Source organism: Miniopterus schreibersii (assembly GCF_964146895.1).
Source record: "Miniopterus schreibersii genome assembly, chromosome: 13".
NCBI lineage: Eukaryota > Metazoa > Chordata > Mammalia > Chiroptera > Miniopteridae > Miniopterus > Miniopterus schreibersii.
In genome coordinates, this window is record NC_138113.1 from 35,055,215 (window position 1) to 35,076,662 (window position 21,448).

The following is a 21,448-nucleotide window of genomic DNA, read 5'->3' on the forward strand; positions in this document are numbered from 1 at the left end:
CCACAGGACCCTTTTCTGCAGGGACTAGGGGATTAGAGTCCTAACACCTGCAGCACTAGTGTTTTGAAGAACATACTTTAGAAAATAATGATATAAAGCAAGGTCCTTCCCTTTCAAGTGCGTTTCAAGAAACATAATGTTCCTACTGTGTACCACTGTGGCTTGTACTTGGGCACAGCTTAAACATTCTTTTGAAGCCAGTTTATAACTGGCACTGAGTTTGTGGGCAAGGAGGCCTGATGCATAAAGTGCGAGGCCTCGGTGTGGGGCAGCAGGCAAGGTGGCTTGGGCAGAATGTCTCAGCAGGGAGACTGTCCTTAGTATCCTCCTTCCGTTGCCCTCTGGGTATCAGCTGCTCTCCCTCGCCTGCCTCATCTACGCAGACTCCAAAATCACTTCACAGCTCGTTTCACTTCTGCCTACACAGCAGTCTCACACGCATGGTGCTGCTTCATTTACTGAAAATGGTGCTGTTCTTATTGGAGGCCGCTCGTTGCTAGTTTTGCTTTCCTCCTTCCCCTCTTCTCCTATCCACTTACATGTATTACAGCCCCATAAACTATTGTTTATTTTATCAGAGCTGGCTGTCACCCATCATTTTTGCCCCTCACTGATTTGATTGATGTTATGTATTTCATTCTAGTCATACCTCGTACGTATCTTTATTATATAATTTAATTATAGACATGACTAAAAGTAGTCTGGATAACCTAATACAAATATGTGTTAATTTAATGAAAGACTTTTCATGGAAATTAATGTGTTAATGTAATGGACGTTAGTTGCAGCTCCATAGTGTGTTACCATCTCTATTCATGCACATACTCCCCTATGTACATGTAATCAAAGAATTACCGTCTACCTATTTATAAGCAAGTATAGAAATTTTTAGCAACATTTAAGCATATTTCACTCTTTTGTTAGAAGATGGAACTTGGTCTCTTACTACTTATAGCAAAAAAAAGGTCTTTTTAATCAAACATACCCTTTTATTCTGTTAGTGTACACATTTCTTTTTTTAAAAAAAGTAATAGTGAATTAAAAAGTTTATTTTGTACTTTTTTTGTTGTAGTTTGCAATCCTCATTAGCTTTAGTTTTTTAGGCTTTTCTGGGAACCAGTGAAAATAATATTTCCCAATGGAAGTTGTTCAAACCTATTTCTGAATTGAAAAAACTGTTCAAGTCTTCATTCTAACATATACACACACACACTCAAATAGATTTCCATACGCATATCAGAATTTGTGCTAAGATGCCTGACTGCCATCACTAAATCAAATGATCTTTGTTTGGCTCCATACTTGTGATTCAGGTTAAAATATTTAACAAGCATCTGATATGCATTGCAAAGATCTCCTTATATAAAGTGCTACTTCTTACCACTATTCTTTGGCATGCAGCATATAAGTTACTTCTACTTTACTCTTTGGTCATGCGGTAATGCTGTTATGTCTTCCCGCTAGTCATGGTTTTCAGATAAAAAAGCTATAGCCTCTAGTGCTAGAGGCTTAACAAAATATGTCAGGAAAGATCTGTTTAATATCTTCTTTTTTTCAAAAAATATATACCAAACTTTGTATAAAGTTTTTGTTTCTGGCAGCACTAAACATTGACTTTCAAACTTAGCGTAGCTGCATAATTCTCATTGTGACTGCATGCTTTTTTATCTGTCTCTTCTTTTCTACCTCAATTTTGGTACCCACTGAATTTTTATATTCTTCTAAATTAGTTTGTATTCATTAATCTTTTAACCATTGCATATCTTGTTTAGGCATTTAGAAATTTATTAACTGTTAATGGTGTTTTTTTCTAAGATACTTTTACCTGAAAAGACAGCTTATGGGTAAAAAGCAGTAGTGAGTCTTCTGTTGTTTTGGTTCATTTTGTTTTTATCTTTATCCACTGAATTTCAAGGTCACACCATCCACGGTGTCATTAGTGATCCCCCTCTTAGTGGGATCAGTACTGATAACCACATTTCATTCACTGCTGAGTAGACTCAACTCTCTGACTAGCAGTTATTCACCTAGTCACCATTAGCAAACTTCCTTTTTTAGGCTACTTGATGCTGCTATTTCAGTTGTGAATCAGAGTTTTAGTGTTAGAAGAACAAAAAAAATTATAATCTATCATTGTGCTTTCCTTTTACAATGAGAAAACATATTTGGAAAGACTAAATAATATACCCAAAATCATATATCAGTTATACAGCTAAGACCAGAGAACCTAAGCCTCCTATATTTTTTTTTTTTGCTCTTTTTATGACCTTGGTTTTTTTTAGTGCTTTTCTCTCTTCAGTAATCATTCATACCACATTGCTTCAAGTTGTTTTAAAATGCTATATTCCAATGCTTTTTCTTTGAGTTGCCTTGTCAATGTCATTAGTTAGCCCATAATTTTGTAGGTGTCCTGTTTTTCATTTGTCTCATTTCTACAAAATGTTTGTGTTTTAGCACCTCATTATTACACAGGGTGGGGCAGAAGTAGGTTTACAGTTGTGAGTATGTGAAACACAGTTTATTCTTGTATTATTTTATATCAATTATTGTATTATTTTCCCTACGAACAACTGTAAAGCTACTTTTGCCCCACCTATATTACTGGCTATTTCTTTAAAATGCCATACACCTGTGTGAGAGGCTAAAATTTTAGCAAATGACTGAAATATTTTGTAAGTATCCAGCTACTTTACGTCATTTAGATAAAACATGTTAATGAAAGTTTTACTCCATTTTTCCGGAAATTTTGTTACTATATAAATTGTGTTTTGTCCATTCATTCAATGTTGCATATGACTAAAGGTGTCACTGATGTAGAAGTAGAATATATAAGTTGAATCTGTTGGAATGCCTAGAGCTTTTTGTTTACTTGTTTGTTTTTGTGATCAGCTAAAGAAGGTCTTTTCTAAATGTTATCAGTCTTCCAATTAGGTTATAAACTAGATTTTTACCAGCACTTTTTGTTAAAATAATTATAGATTCACAAGAAGCTGCAAAGAAAATATAGAAGAGGTGCCTTGTATCCTTCACCAGTTTCCCTCATGGTTACATCTTACATAATTATAGTACATCGAAACCAGTGATATGACAGTTGTACAGTATGTGTGCATAGTTCTGTGTCATTTTTATCATATGGAAAGAGTCATATAACCACAACTGCAATATAGATACAGAACTCTTCGACTGGTGCAAAGAACTCCCTTAATACTTCCTTCTCCACTGTCCCCACCTCGCCCCACTCGCACAGCTATCGCTAACCCCTGGCACCCACTAATGTTAGCATTTGGCTTTGTTTATATCCCCCCCAACCTCCAGGCCTGATCTGATTTGGGGTGACTAGATGCTTATAGTAATATGCCTATCATTGGTATCCCCGTTATCAAGACCGTTGTTATTATAATATGGTTTTAGACTTTCCAAAATAATGGATTCATGTTCCTTTCCTATGGGGAACAATGCCTTTACACAGAAAAGAAATGAGTATGAAGTTTTAATAGTACCTACCTTGCAATAAAGTATATATATGTATGTATGTACATATTTACACATGTATATATGTATATACACACACGCGCATACACATACATACAGTAAGACAATACAGAAAAAAAGATGACATGTTGATACTGCTAATAAAACACAGCTTATTTCAGTAAAAGTTGTCAACACCGCCCCAAAATAAAACCAAACACCACAGTTTTTTTTCATCAAGAATATTTTTAAAGTGATACTCATTTTTAAAATGTTTTATACTACTTTCCATCTTATATGTACAATTTGGAGAATTGTAAATAACCAGGGACCTTGGACTTTTATATATAACGAGACCAACTAAATTAACCATACACGATCATACAATTACTTAGTAGTTAGTCTCAAATAACCCAAATTTCGTCAATTTTAGTAGGGTACCTTCTCTATTACATTATACTATCTGTTAAGAAATTTTAAGTGCCCAGTTATGTAAAGTTGTCACACTAGTGTAAAAAGTCAGTGATATTCTTATATATTTTAATGTTTTTATTGTAATAAAGCCAGTAGTTTAAATCATGATTTGAGAATTAATTGAATTCTTGACATAGAAACAGTTCATAAATTTCTGTTTGAAATGTAAAGATAATTCCATTTCTCAGATACAACTTTTTTAATATCAACAGGCTATACTGTTTAAAAATTTTGCAGTTTCAGTTTGGGTTAATATTTGCAGATAACCTTCTGAAATTGTAAAATATCCCAATTTTGCCTAATTATCTTGCTATAATAGTTTTTTTTTTTTTTAAAGGATTCTTTACGTTGCTACAATCTGTACTGATTAATTTTGATTTTTTGGTTTTCAACTCTAGGAGTCTCTACCACCCGTCCAGTTTGACTGGAGTAGCAGTGGCCTTACTAACCCCTTAGATGGTACGTCTCTCCGTAGAGCCTCTAGCACCAGAGCTAGAGTTAAGAAAGCTACAAAGTTCAGACAAACTTCTCTCTGCTGATTTCCTCTTTTGTTTGAACATAACTTCTTATTCTTATCTTTGGAAATTCAGGCTTTCTTTCTGAATAGTAATTGCTCAAGAAATCGGCCATTACTATTATTAACAGTATTAATGTCCAAATTTAGGTAGTAGTAGCTAGGTAAAATTTTAGTTTCTTCATCTTAAGTCAAAAAGCTTCTTTATTTTTTACAAGTATCTAGGCAGTTTAAATGATATTTTAGGTAGGATCAATTTACTTGAAATTTGTTTCTGTAGTTTTAATTTATAGAATTTTCTTGGATGCAAAATCTTGTGACTAGAGGCTGCTTTAAAGCACAAAGCACAATTATTTAGCCAAAAACAATGTGCAAATAGACCCATATTTATTGACTCAAAGTAGTTTTCTGATTTAATAGTATTTTATAGAGCACTCACATGCAAATGGAAAGTGAATGATTTTCATGATCCTTTTCTAAAATTTATCTCAAAATGCTGGTAGTTCCAGAAATAACTGGTTTCACTCATGGCTTTAAGAGAAATTCCTGGAAAAGGAAAAACTTATTCTAGTAATATAGGGTCTTGAAAACAACACAGAGTCCTAGCTTTCCAGTGTGTTGATGCCACAAGTTTTAACTGGACCCTGAGATACAGTTACTCTCACTTCTTTACTTCATCAGTTGTGTGAGCCATTACCTAAAACACCTGTCATTCTGCCAGTTTTTCCTTAGAGTGGGGGTCCTAGGATATTTGGAAAGCATCCAATTGAATAACAGTGCTGAAGGAAAGCCTGGATGCACCTCTTGCTGTTGTCTGGTGTCTTATTTAGTCAAATCATCATGCTTTTTATTAACAAACAACTTCTTTAAAAATGTGTACTATTTCTGATTACTGTTTCAGAGTTAAAGGGGAACAGTACAGCTTGAGGTTGCACATCAGGGTAGGGCAGTTATGATATTTTTTATTATGTTGTTTTATTTTAAACTAAGTTAATGTATTGGTGGTGCGTGTCCTAAAACTGAAAACTTTGTCACTTTTAAAAAATTATTAATTGGAAACTAGCATTACTAACATGAAAGATTGATTTGGGCATGTGCAGTGATTTAATGTTGGGTTGAGATTAAAGTATTGTTTCCCTTTAACGGGTATATTTTCCCCTTGGTCTTTCTGGTATGGCTTGGAGTTTGATTGAAAGAACTGAACTTCTAACTAAAACCTTACTAAGTGTTAAATTATTTACATTGTACATGAGAAAATGTACATCAAATTAAATTGTTACTTCAGAAATGTCCTTAGTAATGAAAAACTAATACTGTACACATTGTTTTAATGTTGATTTAAAATGTGTAATGACTACTAATTATAACTTGCATGTTCAAGTGTGTGTCTTACCCCTTTTTACACATAACCCCTCCTCCCTTGGCTTACCTTCTGTGTGGCTGCCTACCAACACGGTCACTGAATTTCAAGCTAGTGGAGGTTCCACTCTTCTGAACCTTGATTTCTTTGGGCCCGTGGATGACAGTAGCTCTAGCAGCAGCACCACAATCCCAGGTCAGCAGAGTGTTAAAACCACAATTCTAGTTTATTTACTAAAAGCATGACCACATCACTTGACTTTCCTATAAACAAGGAAACAAGTAGATTGTATTCTCTATGATGTCTTTCTAATACTTTTCTTTCCTCTATCTATTGTTATTTTCTGGTAGCTGACTATAGCAAATGACTTACGTGAAATGTATTTTAAGGAAAGCTTTCTCAGAGTGTAATATTCAGAGCTCAAAGTAGTTTCTAGGACTAAAACAGCCCTAATGTCCTTAGTTAAAGGTAGGGGGGGTTTTCCTGTAAGTGAAAAATGTGATATTTTATATGCTTATTTTTTAAAGCATATTCTATAAAGCCATTTGAAAAAATAAAAAGTTTAGAGATATAAGAATATTTTAGTACACAAAGATGACTTTACATTGTAGAGCCTGTGATAATAGAACCTTTACAAATGCTAGCATTCAATTCGTTGTTTATTAGTGCTGCTGAATGTATACTTAGGTTCCAAAATGTTGGAGTCTAGCACTTAGTTATATAGTGCCACATAGAACTATTATTGTTTTCATGTAGCTCTTAAATAGAAAGTATACTGTTAGTTTTCCATGTGAAGGAAAAAAAGTTACAAAAGTTAATAGTAGAAAATAATTGCTATGAGATAGTAAAAGTTAGAAGTAAACCTTACTTGGAGTGCCTGTTAATGTTCAGCCCTGCAAAAGTCCAGTTCATTGACCAAAGAACTAATGTATTTTGTTACTTTCTAACTGAATAAAAGATTAAAATATAATGGCATTTTATGTTTACATTTTATTTAATATGATTTTAATGACTCTGTCATCCCAACTTGTGATCTGGTAATCATGCCCATTGATCATCAGATAGCTATTGGGGTGCTATATATAGATGCTGATGCCCATAGTGCATAGCAAGGATCCCTCTGTATCCCCACTAGTGGCCAGTTACATAGCCAAACTGGTTCCTGAGAATTTGCTGGGTTTGTTCTATTCAACTAGATAACCCTGCCACCCACTTCCAGCAGTGTAGGCGCCATGATGGGAAATGGGGGAGAGTAAAAGAGTCAGCTAAGGGTGAGCCTGGGACCAGGATGCCCTTCTACAAGGTCTGGTTGTGGAAATCTGATCCTGCTCTGAGGAAGGTCCAAGGCCATTTGGTAGAATGACTCGGTTCCTCCAATCTAAGGCCTGGTTATCATGTTCATTGTTCCCAAGATTTTGCAAGCATTTATGAAAAAAAAAAATCTGTGTCTGGTTTCAACTTCAAAATGATATTTCACTATTTACTTAAATTACTTCTAAATACATTTGAGCTATGGAATGACCTGGGTGAACTAATTAGTTGTTTTTAATACTTAATAGGGGGGAAAAAGTGTGTATCAATTTCCTTATAACTGTAGTCCCAAGAATGAATTACCAGGCTCCCACTTTTAATTTGCTCTTAGCTTTGTTTTGTCATGAACTGTATTATAATTTAAATGAAGTCGCTATTTTTGGATGCCTAAAAACCTGGTTTAAATTTAATTTTTGGTTACATTTCAAACTCAGTTAAAAACCATCCATGGGAGTCAAATAATCTAACCACATAAAGAAGTACAGAAATGACCTGATAACCAGGCTCAGTATACACAGCTTCGAGAAGAGAAGTGGTTTCAGAAGCTTAGAGCTGTGATGGACATGAAATTAGCATGGTCAAATGCGGTCCTCATTACTTTGGAACCTTTTAAATATTTTTGTTATGTATTTTCATTAATATGCTCTAGCTGCTGTATAAACTTGATTACTATAAAGTTGCTTTGCCTTCTTTTTATTGCTATTGGGTTTTGTTAAAACTTACCATCAAGCTACAGGTATCAACACCTTCCCTTAGTATTCCATTTCACCACTTGCTTGCACTTTTTCTGACTTGTTTCTGGGAAAGTCATTTTGTCTCAGCTTGCGGTTATTTATTTTGTGTGTGAGACTTAGGAGGTTGGCATAGAACTTGGTTGGCTAGCTTTAGTTATGTAACTAAACTGTGCCTCATTAAGGTTTTGTTTAAAATAACTCTTCCATTAAAAAGAATTACTCTCTAATTATTAGTATAGAGTAGGTAGTTGAAAAAGGCCATAATATTATTTTTTTCTTTTTTGTGTGATAGTGTTTGTTTTCAGCTGGGGAGGTTGATTGTTTTGGTTTTTTATCTACCACTTTACTGTTTGACAGCCAAGTGGCCTATATTTTACAAATCCAAGAAATTTTTACTAGCACTTTCCTGTTGCCAGTCAGAATGCAGTTTTTATTCTGCATTATGTGTTAGACATCTACTGAAATTTTGTGGTTACTTAAAAGCTAACCTTTCACAGTGGAGGAAAGAGGTATTTTGGGTTCGTTTGGTCCCTGTATTTACAGGCATCTATAATTTCTATAATTTTAATTGCAACTTATATACTTATTATAAAAATACAAAGAAAATGCCTTCTAAGTATATTTTGAAACGGTACCTTAATGAAATATTAAGAACTTGGGAGAGTCAACAAACATTTTCTATAGCCTTCCTCCCTTGTTGGACATGGTAACTGTGGAAGACGCTTTTGCTTGTTTGATTTCTGTAAACATCTGAGATCTGTGTTTATATGTGCTAATCATCTGCAAAGTTGAAGGTAGTTCCTGTTTTGTTTTGTTTTTCCTTATCTTGAAATATCCTAAAAGGAGGAAGCCTGTTAATATCAATATGTGCATTTATATATAATTTTTATCAGCTGACCATCAGGGTTTTTTTAGAAATAATAAGTAAAGATTGATGAAGCTGTAAAACATTCTTCCTTACAGTCTATCTGATTGTCTTTATTACCTAAAAAAAGTTTAGCTTGAGTTGAAATATTTAATTGTTCTTTTCATTGTTTTCATAGTCATATTTAATATAAATTTATATTCAAGGGAAATATTTAAAAATGTGTATATATTTTATTGAAGTCAGATAAGGGGAGGATTTTTATAGACTTTTACAGCAAATCTAATCCTCTAGCACAGCTTCATTTTGAATTCCTCTAGCAAGATATTTAGACTGTTAGCTACTAGATTTAGATATAAGACTATAGAAATATAATTAAGTCTTGAGACAGTTTTCATTTTGTCCAAAAGTATTTTTTTTTCCCCACTTTTTCTGAGAATATTATACTCTCCTACTTCTTAGAAAAAACAATTTGGTATCTAATTTATCTTTAGCAATAATTTAATGCTTTGAGTAATATAGTATTTCCTTAGATTGTCAGAATATTTAACCAAATCATTTACCATATTTGAAACTTTATATTAGCTTCCAATTCTTTTTGTGTGGAAGAAAATAATGCAAGAAAATGGTCAAGAAGGTAGGGGGAGGGGGAAGTTCAAAAAATGAGGTTAATCAGTTAATTTAAAAATTGAGGTGTCCTATTGTATAACAAATCATGTGCATCCTATTTATAAAACATTGTTAACTTTCATATTGCAAACTAAAGCAGAATTGAGGGAGTTTTCTAAAGCAGATAGAATTTTTAGAAGTGTTTGGATGTTATTATGTTAAAGACTATATACCAAAGTGGAATTTTGTTGTTTTGGGGGTTTTTTTTCTTTTTAGAGAGAGAGGAGGGAAAGGGATAGAGAGAGAGAAACACTGATGAGAGAGAAATATCATCGATCGCCTCCTGCATGCTCCCTACTGAGGATCGAGCCTGAAACCTGGGCATGAACGCTGACCAGGAATCAAACTGTGACCTCTTGGTTCCTGGGCTGATGCTCAACAGCTGAGCCACACTGGCTGGACCCAAAGTAGAATTTTGAAAGTATTTTTCTATTTATAAAAACTCGGCGAAGTGAAACTTATAATTTAAAAAATAAGTGCTGTAGTATAGTGTACTAAAGATGTGTTATGCTTTTAAAAGACTCAGATGTTTACAGAACAGTTGCCTTTTGCATCTTGGATTGTGGCTAACCGAGTGACCCATTGCAGCTTGCCATCACTGACTGTCATTTTATACTATAAGGTGTGGATCCAGAGTTGTATGAGTTAACAACGTCTAAGCTGGAAATCTCCACCTCAAGCCTCAAAGTGACTGATGCATTTGCAAGACTCATGTCCACAGTTGAGAAGACAAGCACATCTACCAGGTAAACAGTTAGTGTTCATTACACCCTGACTTTGGATTGTGTGTTTAAACAACCCAAATGGGAAAGCAAATAAATTCTCAGTTTTCCAATGTGTTGTATCAAAATTCACTTTATGTTAGTAAAAACCAATAGTGCCGAATTCCAGAAAATAGTGTCAAATGTTTAATTATGAACTATATTAGAGCAGGCTATTTCATGAGACACTAGAAAGAGCTAACAAATGTGGTTTTTTCTCTCCTCCAACTCCCAACTCTGTAGAGAATTCTGGTTAAGTATTAAGATCATCAAGCCACTGTAGAAACATTCCCTCTTTCCTTTCATAACTTCCCTAGCTCTCTGGGAACCCAGTCTCACACTCCTGGAGTCACAGTTTTATTTTCTGAATTTTTACATGTGCAGCACCACTGATTACTTTCCCAAGGTTTCTGGGCACCCCTTCAGGGGCATGGCCTTAGAAAAGCAGTTACCTCTCGGTGTCGGAACCAGATACAAGGAATGTCACTTGGGCCTTGTCTTTAGGATTCAGGAAACCTTTAGTTTTACATAGATAAGCACTAGAATAAGCCATTGCTTTGACATGTTAGCCATAAGAATAAGCCAGTTCCTAATAAGCTAATTATTATGAGCCAATAAACCACTACTGCAAGAACAGATATTGGTTCATTGGCATACCAGTTCTGCTGTCTCACGTCCATGATACATGAGCATTTTAAAATGTTTAAGTATTCATTCACTCAGGTATTTATTATTTATTATTATTAATGCTATTAATATTTATAATTATTAAAAGCCATTATTTTTTTTATAATTATGATTATGGATACCCTTAACTTTTCCCTGAGGTAGATATGTAGCATGCACATGCTCATTTGTCCACAGATTCTTTCCATTGCTCTCATTACCCCTATTTCTTTGCAGTGACGCTACCTGGCACTATTAAAACCTACTATTAAGTGAATCTGCGTATAAATTAAGCCATTGTGGGTGTTTTGCTTGCTTTCTAATTTTTTCTACTTCCAAATAAATCATATTTTCAACTTGAAATTCTTCTCATACAAGTTTCTCCATTTTTTCTGTATATGTTAACCAAAAGCTAATGCACGTTTAACTTGTAAAACAAAACAAAAAACTGATGTTTTTATCATTTGGGCTTTACCCTGCTATTTTTTGGACAGTCTTTTCTAAGGACAATCATACTGTTTCCTTACCTTTTTTACTCTGCAATCTCACTGAGCGAACAATTATAGTAGAGTTTTGGAAGTCCCAATGATGAGAATTCATTCTTTACACCATTAGGAGGAGCTCTAAACCACATTGTTAACTTGCTCTCCTAACTTTTTAACTCATCCTTGGAAAATGCTGTATGTACACTAGGGAACTTTTCCAACTTTTCTATCGCTTTAAGAAGTTATTTTTATTTTTCCCTTTTCTGTATATTATGGAATGAACTAAAGTTATGCTGTGTATCCTAGTGACCGACAGTGTTGTAGCTGCATTGAATTACTCTCTACTACTTGTTCAGCTTTATATTTAAAACACAATAAATTTGAAAAGAAAACAGGTTGCCAACTTTGTATTTTCTATTTTGAGGAATTAATTGTTTGAAAATGGTGACATCTTCACAAGTCTTACAATTAGAAGGTAATACTATAAAGTGTCCCCATAAGTCCTTCTCAGTTGCACATGGAAGAGAAAGGGGGTGGCTCATCCAGCTTCAGAAAGCATTGTGAGTGTTTGTATCATTTTCCTTTCATTTCTTTCATTTTTTCTTTTTGCTTTTGAGTAAACTGTAGAATGTAAAGCTCAGCAAAATCTTCTTGGCTCCTGACAGTACATAAGAGATAGAGTGCAAGAGCATTGAGGGGCTGTGGGGTAAGAAAAGGTTAAGGAATAGTGGTCTAGGTAGAGGAAATTTGACATGTAACAAACAAGATCTCATCTTCTAAGTGTTTTTGCATATGTGAGAGAAAGTACATGTGCTCTTCTCTTTCCATACATAGGTTGTAAAAGTGACTTCTTATTAAAGAAATCCAAGTTCTTGGTTTTCAAATAGTTTCATCTTATTGCTTACCTTTTCTCATTTAATTTGGTATTTATTATTGTAAGAATTCTTTACATATTCTGGATACTGGACCTTTATCAGGTAAATGATTTGCAAACATTTTCTCATTCTGTGGATTGTTTTTTCATTTTCTTGACAGTGTCCTGTGAAACATGAAAGTTTCTTAATTTTTTTTCAACAAAAGGGAAACTTTATTGAGGCCTCAGGGCCATGGGGTGCAGGCAGGGAGGCCACCTTGTGGCCGAGGAGGTGGTGGAGAGGCCTTATTTACCCTTCTTCTTGGAGCACAGGTTATTGGTGTGGCCACACTTCTTGCAGCATTGGACAGTGTGTGGATGCAGGTGTGCATAACACTTGCAGCTGTAACACTTGGGGCAGATGATCTCAACGCAGTCGTACTTCTGAGCAAGCTGGTAGAGAGAGGGCTCCATGATGCCACCCTGCAAAGCACCAAGTACAGGGAAGACTCTGACATTCTCAGTGGTGTCACTGGGCCCAACCTCGAGGGTGCTGATCTTGTCAGCCAGAGTCTTCACATAGATCCACATCTCTCCATCTGCTGGGGAGGCTGCTTGGCCACCTCATTAAAGAGAAAGAACAAAAGTTTCTTTATTTTGATGAATACAATTTATATGTTTTCTTTTGTTGCTTGTGCTTTAGGTGTCATACCTAAGAAACCAGTGCCTACTTCAAGGTCAAGAACATTTACACCTAGGTTTTCTTTTAAGAGTTTTGTCATTTCAACTCTTACATCTAGTAGCTCTTTGATACATTTTGAGTTAGTTTTTAATATGGTGTGAGATAGGGGTCCAATTTGGTTGTTTTGCATAAGGATATTCAGTTGTACCAGCAGTGTTTGTTAAAAAGACTGTTCTTTCACCCATGGAATGGCCTTGGCACCCTTGTTAAAATCAATTTACCATAAGTGTATGGGTTTATTTCTGGACTCTTAATTGTATTCCCTTGACAAAAAGAATACATCTTAACTGGAGAGACTTAGAAATCAAAATTAGGTCACTGCCTCTGGCTTTGAGCAAAGGTCATGATACAACTTTTTATTTTCAAATTCTCCACAAGCATTTATCGTCCTTATATTTTAAGAAAACTAGATCACATTGCTGTACAGTGACTACAGGTAAATACACAAAGAAAACTTTTTCTCACTTTTAAATACAGCTTCTTATTGCCTACATGTAGTGCCTCTAAAATGAGGCAATTCGTAGAAACCCTTGAATAACCTTTACCAACCATTCCTTGGGTAGAAGGTTCTTCCTTTCCCGTACTCCCACTGTACTCCACAAATGAGGAGTCCATTGAGGTGCAGTTTTGTTACTATTGTTATAACCTTTTGTCATTACAAGTGCAGTAAGATATATTGTAGAAAGTTAGAAAATACAAGCCAACAAAAAATTTTCAACTATCACATTCTTACCACTCAGATCACTGTAACTCCTTAGTGCATACTCTTTCAGATTTTTTTCTATGCAAATATACACATACGTGTTATTTTAACCAAAAATGAGATTTTATAGTCCACATTGAATTGAATCTACTCTTGCAATCAGTGATCTCCATCTGTCAGTTTCAGCAAATTTTCATTTCATCAAATCCCCAGGCTATATTTAGATTTCTCTGACAATGTCCTTTCTCCCTGCTTTGTCCAAACCAATATTCACTTTAACACTATTGTATCGGGCTGTTATGGCTCTTAAGTCCCTTTTAACATAGCATCTCTACCCTCAATCCTTTTTGCTTTTCAGTTTTACAACACTAGCTTGTTAGTGATCAATCCAGTCTTGCTGAAGAACATCCCAACCTTTGGATTTGCCTGTTTGTTTCCTTCAAGTAGTGTTTAATATGTTTCTCTATTCCCCTTATTTCCTGTAAACTGGAAATTATATCTAAAGGTTTGATAAAGTCTGGTAAACTATTGGCTAGAATGCGTCATAGGTGTTGTATCACATCAGAAGACACGTAACTTGGGGTTGACTCCATCGTTAGTGATGCTGAGATCGACCATCGGAGAGAGGTCGATCTTACCCTTTCCATCTTATACTTCCAGTTTTTCACTTTTAGACTAAAAAGGGAACTATCTGGTTTTACTTTGGAGTGATACAGATATCCAGTTCCCCATCAAACATCCATCTAATAGTTTTGCCACTATTTAAGTACAATTAAATGTAGATTTTAATCAGAAAAAATTTCTGCTTAGAAACCCTAGAACTCAGTTCAGTATTACTCGATCCGCTGATGGTTTCAGTGTGCCGATAGCTGACCCCTGCACCCCACTGAAGAACTTTGGTCCTAAAAGTCTGGTGTTTTGATTTTTTAATCGTTCTATAAAATCTTTTGATCTCAGCCTGAATTCAAAAGTGGTAACAACAGAAAAGCCTTGATATAAAATAAAGGCCTGCATCTGTCTTTCTTGCATTATCTCCTGACTTTCTGCTACTCATCCCCAGAACAAAGAAAATATTTAGGTGGAAGGAATAATTTGTGTCACGCCTAATAGAGTACCAACTATCCTTTATCATAAAAGAGATCGAGCTTCTTAGAGTCAACTATTTTATATTAACTTTGGTCTAAAATTAATATTTTTATCACTACAACTATTCTTTCAATATATTTAACCTCCTGGAAAAAATAAAGGTTGGATTACAATCATGTGCTCAGTTTGGGCCACATTTGAGGCTCTGTTGGCATTTTCTGTGGTTCACCTGCTGGGAGGACATGGATCACCAGGAGTTCTTCATATGTGTGCTAGGCACCAAACTACTCACTTCTAGCACCCAGGGCCACTGCAGTGAAATATACTTCACCTAGAGAACCCACAGGGCTTCGAGTCTCCCCGCTTCCCAAGTTCCTCCTGCCTGTGCACATCTTCAGCATCAGCAGCCGGCCCTGGTGCTGCTGCATTTAGACCAGCCATCTGTGTCCCTGTGGGACTGAGACTGGGTGTTTTTGAGCTAAGGGCTTTCTCTCCTGGAATTCCCCATTGGGGATAAAGAGTGCCTGAGGTTAAAATGACTTACAAGGTCTTGTGCCAGACATACTTTGTTTTATGTTGAGGTAATTTTGGTAGTTTCACTGGGAGCAGGGGAAAATCCAATTGGGAGGAGTGTTATCAGGGCTTCTCAGTTATATTTCTGCTAAGTAACATTTTGAAAGTATGCCTGGGTAGATGCTCCTAGCCTTAAAAGTAAAGCTGTGAGCCCAGCCGGTGTTGCTCAGTAGTTGAGCATCAACCTATGAACCAGGAGGTCACTGTTCGATTCCTGGTCAGGGCACATGCCCGGGTTGGGGGCTCGATCCCCAGTGTGGGGCGTGGGGGAGGCAGCTGATCAATGATTCTCTTTCATCATTGATGTTTCTATCTCTCTTTCCCTCTCCCTTTCTCTCTCTGAAATCAATTTTAAAAATATTTAAAATTTTAAAAAATAAGTAATTTTTTTTTTTTTTTTTTAAAGTAAAGCTTTGAGCTGTACACAGGTACATGTGAATATCTGTTTGTACATGCCTGGCTATAATGAAATACATAAATAAGGCATACTTCTTCATAAGAGACTTGGCGTCTGGCATAGGAAACACAGCACGAAAGGATCATGAGTTTCTGGAACAGGCAGAGAAAAAGATACTCAAGCCCCCATAGATTACTGACTGTCTTGAGAGTGGATTTTCTCACATTTGATCCACAGCAAAGTGGAGCCGCATTAACACACTTGTCTTTTTTCATTTGCCAATAGGAAACCGAAAAGAGAAGAGCACCTCAGTGAAGAAGCCATCAGGGTGATCGCCAGCCTTCCTGACTTAACGTTCATGCATGCCAAGGTGTTGATGTTCCCAGCCACGTTAACACCTTCCACGAGCTCCCAGGAGAAAGCAGACTGATAACCGATATGAATTGCACAGTTTCAATGGCTTTTCCTTCTCTCCATCCCTTTCCTACCATCAAAAGCATACCTGCTGTAATTAAAAAAAAATTCAAGTTCAGCTGATTTGTTGGTAAGCCACACTAGAAAGGTATACATAGTAATGTATATTTATTTACATACTGAAGTCCTAAATTTATATTAGAAAAAAATGTAAATAATCGGGGGTGAACATTTTTGAAGATTTATTCTTTTTGTGTTGCTGGGGTGTATACATTTATGTCTTTGTGAAATACACTGGTGGTGTCCTTCTTACAAAACTTTTGAAATAAAAAAAAGAAAATTAAAAATTCAAATCTCCACTGTCTGTGAAATCCCCTTCAGTCTTTTAGATCGCATTGAATGTCCTATTAATTTTTCATATTATATGTTGAATTACTTTTGCTATCATAAATGAGCTCCAGAGTCATCGTTGTGTGTGTGTGTCTGTGTGTGTGTGCGTGCGCTTGGTGGGTTTGTTTCAGATCTGGCTTTTGTTAACATTTTTGTGTTCTTTTTTAATCTTTTCAATCTGGCATATTGCTGTTTGACCTTTTGCAAAGTACTTCATCGATTGCTCCTTTGTTACAGGGTATGGATCATTGTCAGAACCTGATTGGAGGGGTTTAGAGAGATTGTGTGTCTGTCTTAAATCAGTTTGGTTTGGAGAAGGGCCAAATTACGTGACTGTCTTACCATGAAACTTACTTGTTGCGGGTTTGTTTTGTTCTGTCATACCACTATTTTTTGAGGATTTTGCACAGTGTAAAATGACATAATCATAGATTGCTATGGTTTAGGCTGTATATACAGTAAAAACTATGGGTTTTAAATGTTTGGGGAAATTCCTATGGAAAAAAGAGAGACATGTAGAAGAACCTCTAACAAGGGTAATATGCATGCCCAAGGTCTTTGGAGATTTCAGTGTGTAAATTTCCTTTTAGCTTACACAAAAATAAAATAATTTAAAAGAAATGTAGCCTGGTGTCTTTGTCCTTTGGTATCTGGGGAAGACTTAATGGGTTTGGATGTGAAGTTTTATTCCATTTAATGTGTTTGAATCAAGGGGAAAGCATTCGGTAGGGCTTCCACCTGTTGAAACCAGGAAGAATTTGAATCTGGCCCATAAGAATTGTCTCAGTCATTTTAAGTAGCTGAGCTGTTTTTATGTAAAACATGAGATCATAAAAGAAATTCCCATGATTCATTATAATGTATCTTCGTCAGAATTGGCAAGGCTAAATAGGGATTTGTAGGGAATTTTTTTATTTCTAAGGAAATATATGCATGAAATTAAGGTGAGCAGAAAATTTCTAAAAAGTAATTGTAAAATATTAAATACTGCTTCCCCAAAAAGTCACTTGATGTATTTCATTAGAAAAAGGCAGTCAGCCCCAAAGCCCAACACTTTGTATCTGCTACAGAATGTCCTAGTGGAACCCGTTTGCACCTCCATCATTGACAGAGAGTCCTGGGTTGCCAGGTTATTACACGGGCCATTGGGACACTTGCCTGAGTGTAATTTAAGTACAGCCTGGGGTGACCACACTTACCCTCCAGTCCATCTCCCATCACTTCCCCAACTTTTTTTTCCCTTTCAGAGAAGGCTTTCCCTCAGAATAGTCACAAGTCTCCATTGCCCAGTGACCTGAATGGAAGGGTAAAATTACTCTCAGCAGAACTTGACATGTTTCAGTATTGGAAGCTTAAATGGTTGCTTCTGCAGCATGTTACAACTAAGTTGTAATGACAACCTTCACCAACCCAAATGTAGAGTGCATTTATTAGCTGTGTTACCATGAGGAAGGTAATCAACTTCTCTGAGCCCTAAGTATATTATCTTTTAAAATGGGAATGATACTAGCAGCCTGTGGGGTTGATGTATTAAATAATACATGTGAAACACTTGTCACATGAGAAGATAGTCAATAAGAAATAGAACAGCAGAATCTGTGAAGGCCTCAGGAATCCTGGTACGTTTAAAACACTTACAGAAAGGAGCACTGAAAATAACAAGTTATTGCATTATTTTAAAACAGTCAAGTGGGCCTTCCTCATGAAAGTAATCCTGCTTTATGACTCACAGAAAATGGGTGTTTCATTTTACAACCACTTTTAGATAAGCCAGATTTCCCTTTTCGTGAATCATATTGGCTCTGGATGTTTTAATCACAATAGGCACATTAATATCGGATTGTCATAGGTTAAAGTTGGGGCTCTAGTCTTGAGGACTAAAAGTGCTCAGCTTTTTTTTTTTGCACCAGGCCAGGGCTCCAGTTGCCCCAGAAAGCGGTAGTAATGGCTGCTGCAGGAAGAGCCTGGAGCATCCTGTGATCTCAGCTAAGGGAGAGTCTGTCAGATGCAGGCTTGTCTTGGTCATCAGCCGTCCATTTGTCTTTCTCAAAGTCAGCCAGGGGGACTCTGCAGAAATGGAGAGAAGAAACCAAAAAGTGACCCTGAAAGTCTAATCACACATAGTAGGGACTGGTTTAGCAATCAGCTTTGTGTCCTGGACATCTTAAACCAGCTCACTCACCCCTGGTCTCATCTCACAGGATGGCCAAATCCAAATAGCCATACATAATGCCCCAGTTAGTCCGAGCCAGACTGGGAAGTATAGGAGAAACTTTCCTAGGTTGAGTCATGTGTCATTACTATTTTCATGAGTCATTCTTTTATATAGAAACGTGTTCTTCCCTCTGCATGATTATCGTGTTCTTTAGAATTTGCCATCTTTCTGTTCCCTCATGTTTCCTGAATCAGGATTAGGCTCAGCTGTAACAAAAACTTAAATGCTGCATCTCACGTAATAAGACTCATACTTTTGTCACATTCAAACTCTGAAGTTGGAAATGCATCATACAATCGGATAGGTTACCCGCTTATTTGGCAGTGGTTTCTTTTGCTTGGTGATGTATAAAACAATGCTGTCTTACAATCAATGACAGTTAATGAGAAATGGTAATGGGGGCTTCAACAATAGAAGCTTATTTCTCTTGCCTGTAAAGCAGGAGGAAACAGTCTGGGGCTGGTAAAGAGGCTTCATGAGACCATCAGAGACTGAAGCTCTTACTGTCTTGGTCCACTATTCTCAGCGTGGTTTGTACCCTATGGTCCAAGGTGCCTGCAGTCACCATGGAAGAAGGGAATCTCCCTCCCATCAAGGACACTTCCCATAAAGTTTACACATTATGTCCAATTACATTCTATTGGCCAGAGTTTAGCTGTAGCACCATATGTAGCTGCAGAAGAGACTGGGACGTACATTTATTCTGGGTGACAGTTCAAAAAGGAGTCGAGTAGTAAGGAGAAAGCAAAGAACAGATTGAAGGGCAACCATAAGGCTGGGCCACACCCGCTTTTCACTTCTCAGCCCATACAAACAGCATCTCATTGAGCTAAAGGAAAACTAAGAGGGATGGATTCTGGATTGTTGTCTGGATGCTTCAGACTGGATCTGGTGCTTTCCTGGTGCTTTTCCAAGTGGGGGAGAATCTGTAGAGGGCAGCACTGGGGCCTTGGGGAAAACAAATGCTAAGACAAATCATTGGTGGGAGCAGGGAGCAGCCTGGTGCAGTGGAAGGGGCACTGGGTTAGAGTAGGAGTTGTGTGGTCTAAATATAACTGCCACTAAGCAACTATAAGATCTTGGATAACCCCTTTTTTAAGTTTCCCATACCTCAGGTATATATGAAGTATTTAAGTCTATAGAATTGAAAAAAGTGTTGGTTCCATTGCTACCAAAAGTTCAAAGCCTATGATGATGAAATTCTCAGAGCTGAAGAGAGTGAAGGCTAGACAAGGAAAGTGACTTGCACAACATTACACATCTGTAACCAGAGGCAGGACCAGATTCCAGTTTTCCTGACTCCTGGCCTTTTCATTTACACCCTTCTGCATCTCCTCTGGAATGAGTGGCCAGTCAACCTTTGACTGAACATTTTTAGGGACCTCATATGGGCTCAGAATCTCACAAGACTGCCCCCCACCCAGCACTGATTGTTAGGGCTGCTGTTGAGTGGAAACCCGTCTCCCCATAACCTGCTACTGATTCAAGTTATCCCCTATGCATGAGATAAACCAAATCCCTTCTCCATAAATGCCTGAAGACCATTGTCATGTTCCCTGTTCCCTTTCTCCGCCAGGTCTCGTATGATGACATAGTTTCCAGGCCTTCCCCATATCCATCATTCTCTGCATGTTGTTCCAGTTTGTCAAAGTTCTTCTCAGTGTGCTCCCCAGACTGGACCAAATGTTGCCCCATCGCTGGCATGGGGCTCACATGTATTTTATTCAAGACTCTTCTTTCAAATGTAGTCTAAAGTTACATTACTGTATATGGCAACAACGTTGGCTCTTTAATTCATTGTGTAAACAGCATTTTCCCCATAACTGCCATTAAGCCAGATTTTCTCTGTTATCTGCTTGTGTCATTGAATATTTAAATTTAAAAATAGAATTCTAATCGTGGTAGTTACTAGAGGGGTTGGGGGACTGGGCATAATAGGTAGGGGACTGGGTGAAAAAGATGAAGGCATTAAAACGTACAGATTGGTAGCTGCAAAACAGTCATGGGGATGTAAAGTACAGCACAAGAGCTATAGTGAGTAATATTGTAATAACTATGTATGGTGCTGGTTGGGTTCTAGAAATATCAGGGTGAGCATTTTGTAAAGTATATGATTTTCTAACCACTGTGCTATGCACCTGAAATTAATAAGAAATATTGAATGTAAATTGTAATTGAAATTTTTAAATAAAAAAATGTAAAAGCAGAGTTCTACATTTATCCTTTTACAACTTTGTTTTGTTAGCTTTAGACAATTGTTTCAGTCTGCCTCATCAAGTCTTAATTGTACACCTAGCAACTTTGTCATCTACAGATTCATAAATAACCCTTGTGATCCAAATCATGCAAATGTTGAGCGGTACAAACTCTGCACCTCCCCTCCCAGGGAAGACTGAGCATATTGCTTCTCAACACAATGACAACCGAATTTCCCCATCTTGCCCACAACTCCTAAAAACACGTGCAGCCTTGCTGAATTCGGCCACACAATGCCTGTGGCATTTCACGGGCCATCCTGAGCATTTCTCCAGATGATCTCCAACACCTCATTCGGCTTGAAAAGTTGTGTGACCTAGTGCTCCAAAAGCAGCATAAAGGTCACAAAATAAGGAGAAGGTAAAATAACATCTACTCGAGATGGGAGATCAAATGAGGTACCCATCTAACCACGGACACACAGCAAGCCCTCAGTAAGAAACTCTGGGTGGTGGTTCACCGGGGCCAGGATTCCATCATTGCTGATGCAGGCAAAGGGCTACGGGGGG

The 21,448-nt window shown here is 36.9% G+C and overlaps 1 protein-coding gene across 5 annotated transcripts in view; it reads left to right on the forward strand.

Moving 5' to 3' along the window:
- Positions 1-17,092, forward strand: part of AFTPH (aftiphilin) — a 61,997-nt gene extending 44,905 nt beyond the window's left edge. The window contains exons 7-10 of one of the 5 annotated variants that reach the window (XR_014000172.1): positions 4,344-4,404; positions 5,361-5,400; positions 10,021-10,144; positions 15,950-17,065. Coding sequence is in view for 2 of the 5 variants with exons in the window: in XM_081156834.1 (XP_081012960.1) it covers positions 4,344-4,404; positions 5,931-6,014; positions 10,021-10,144; positions 15,950-16,094 (414 nt within the window). In the remaining 3 variants the exon portion in view is untranslated. Of the gene's footprint in view, positions 1-4,343; positions 4,405-5,360; positions 6,015-10,020; positions 10,145-15,949 lie in introns of all 5 variants that reach the window. The other 4 variants (XR_014000174.1, XM_081156834.1, XM_081156835.1 and 1 more) reach the window with 4 other exon arrangements.
- Positions 17,093-21,448: the final 4,356 nt, after the last annotated feature.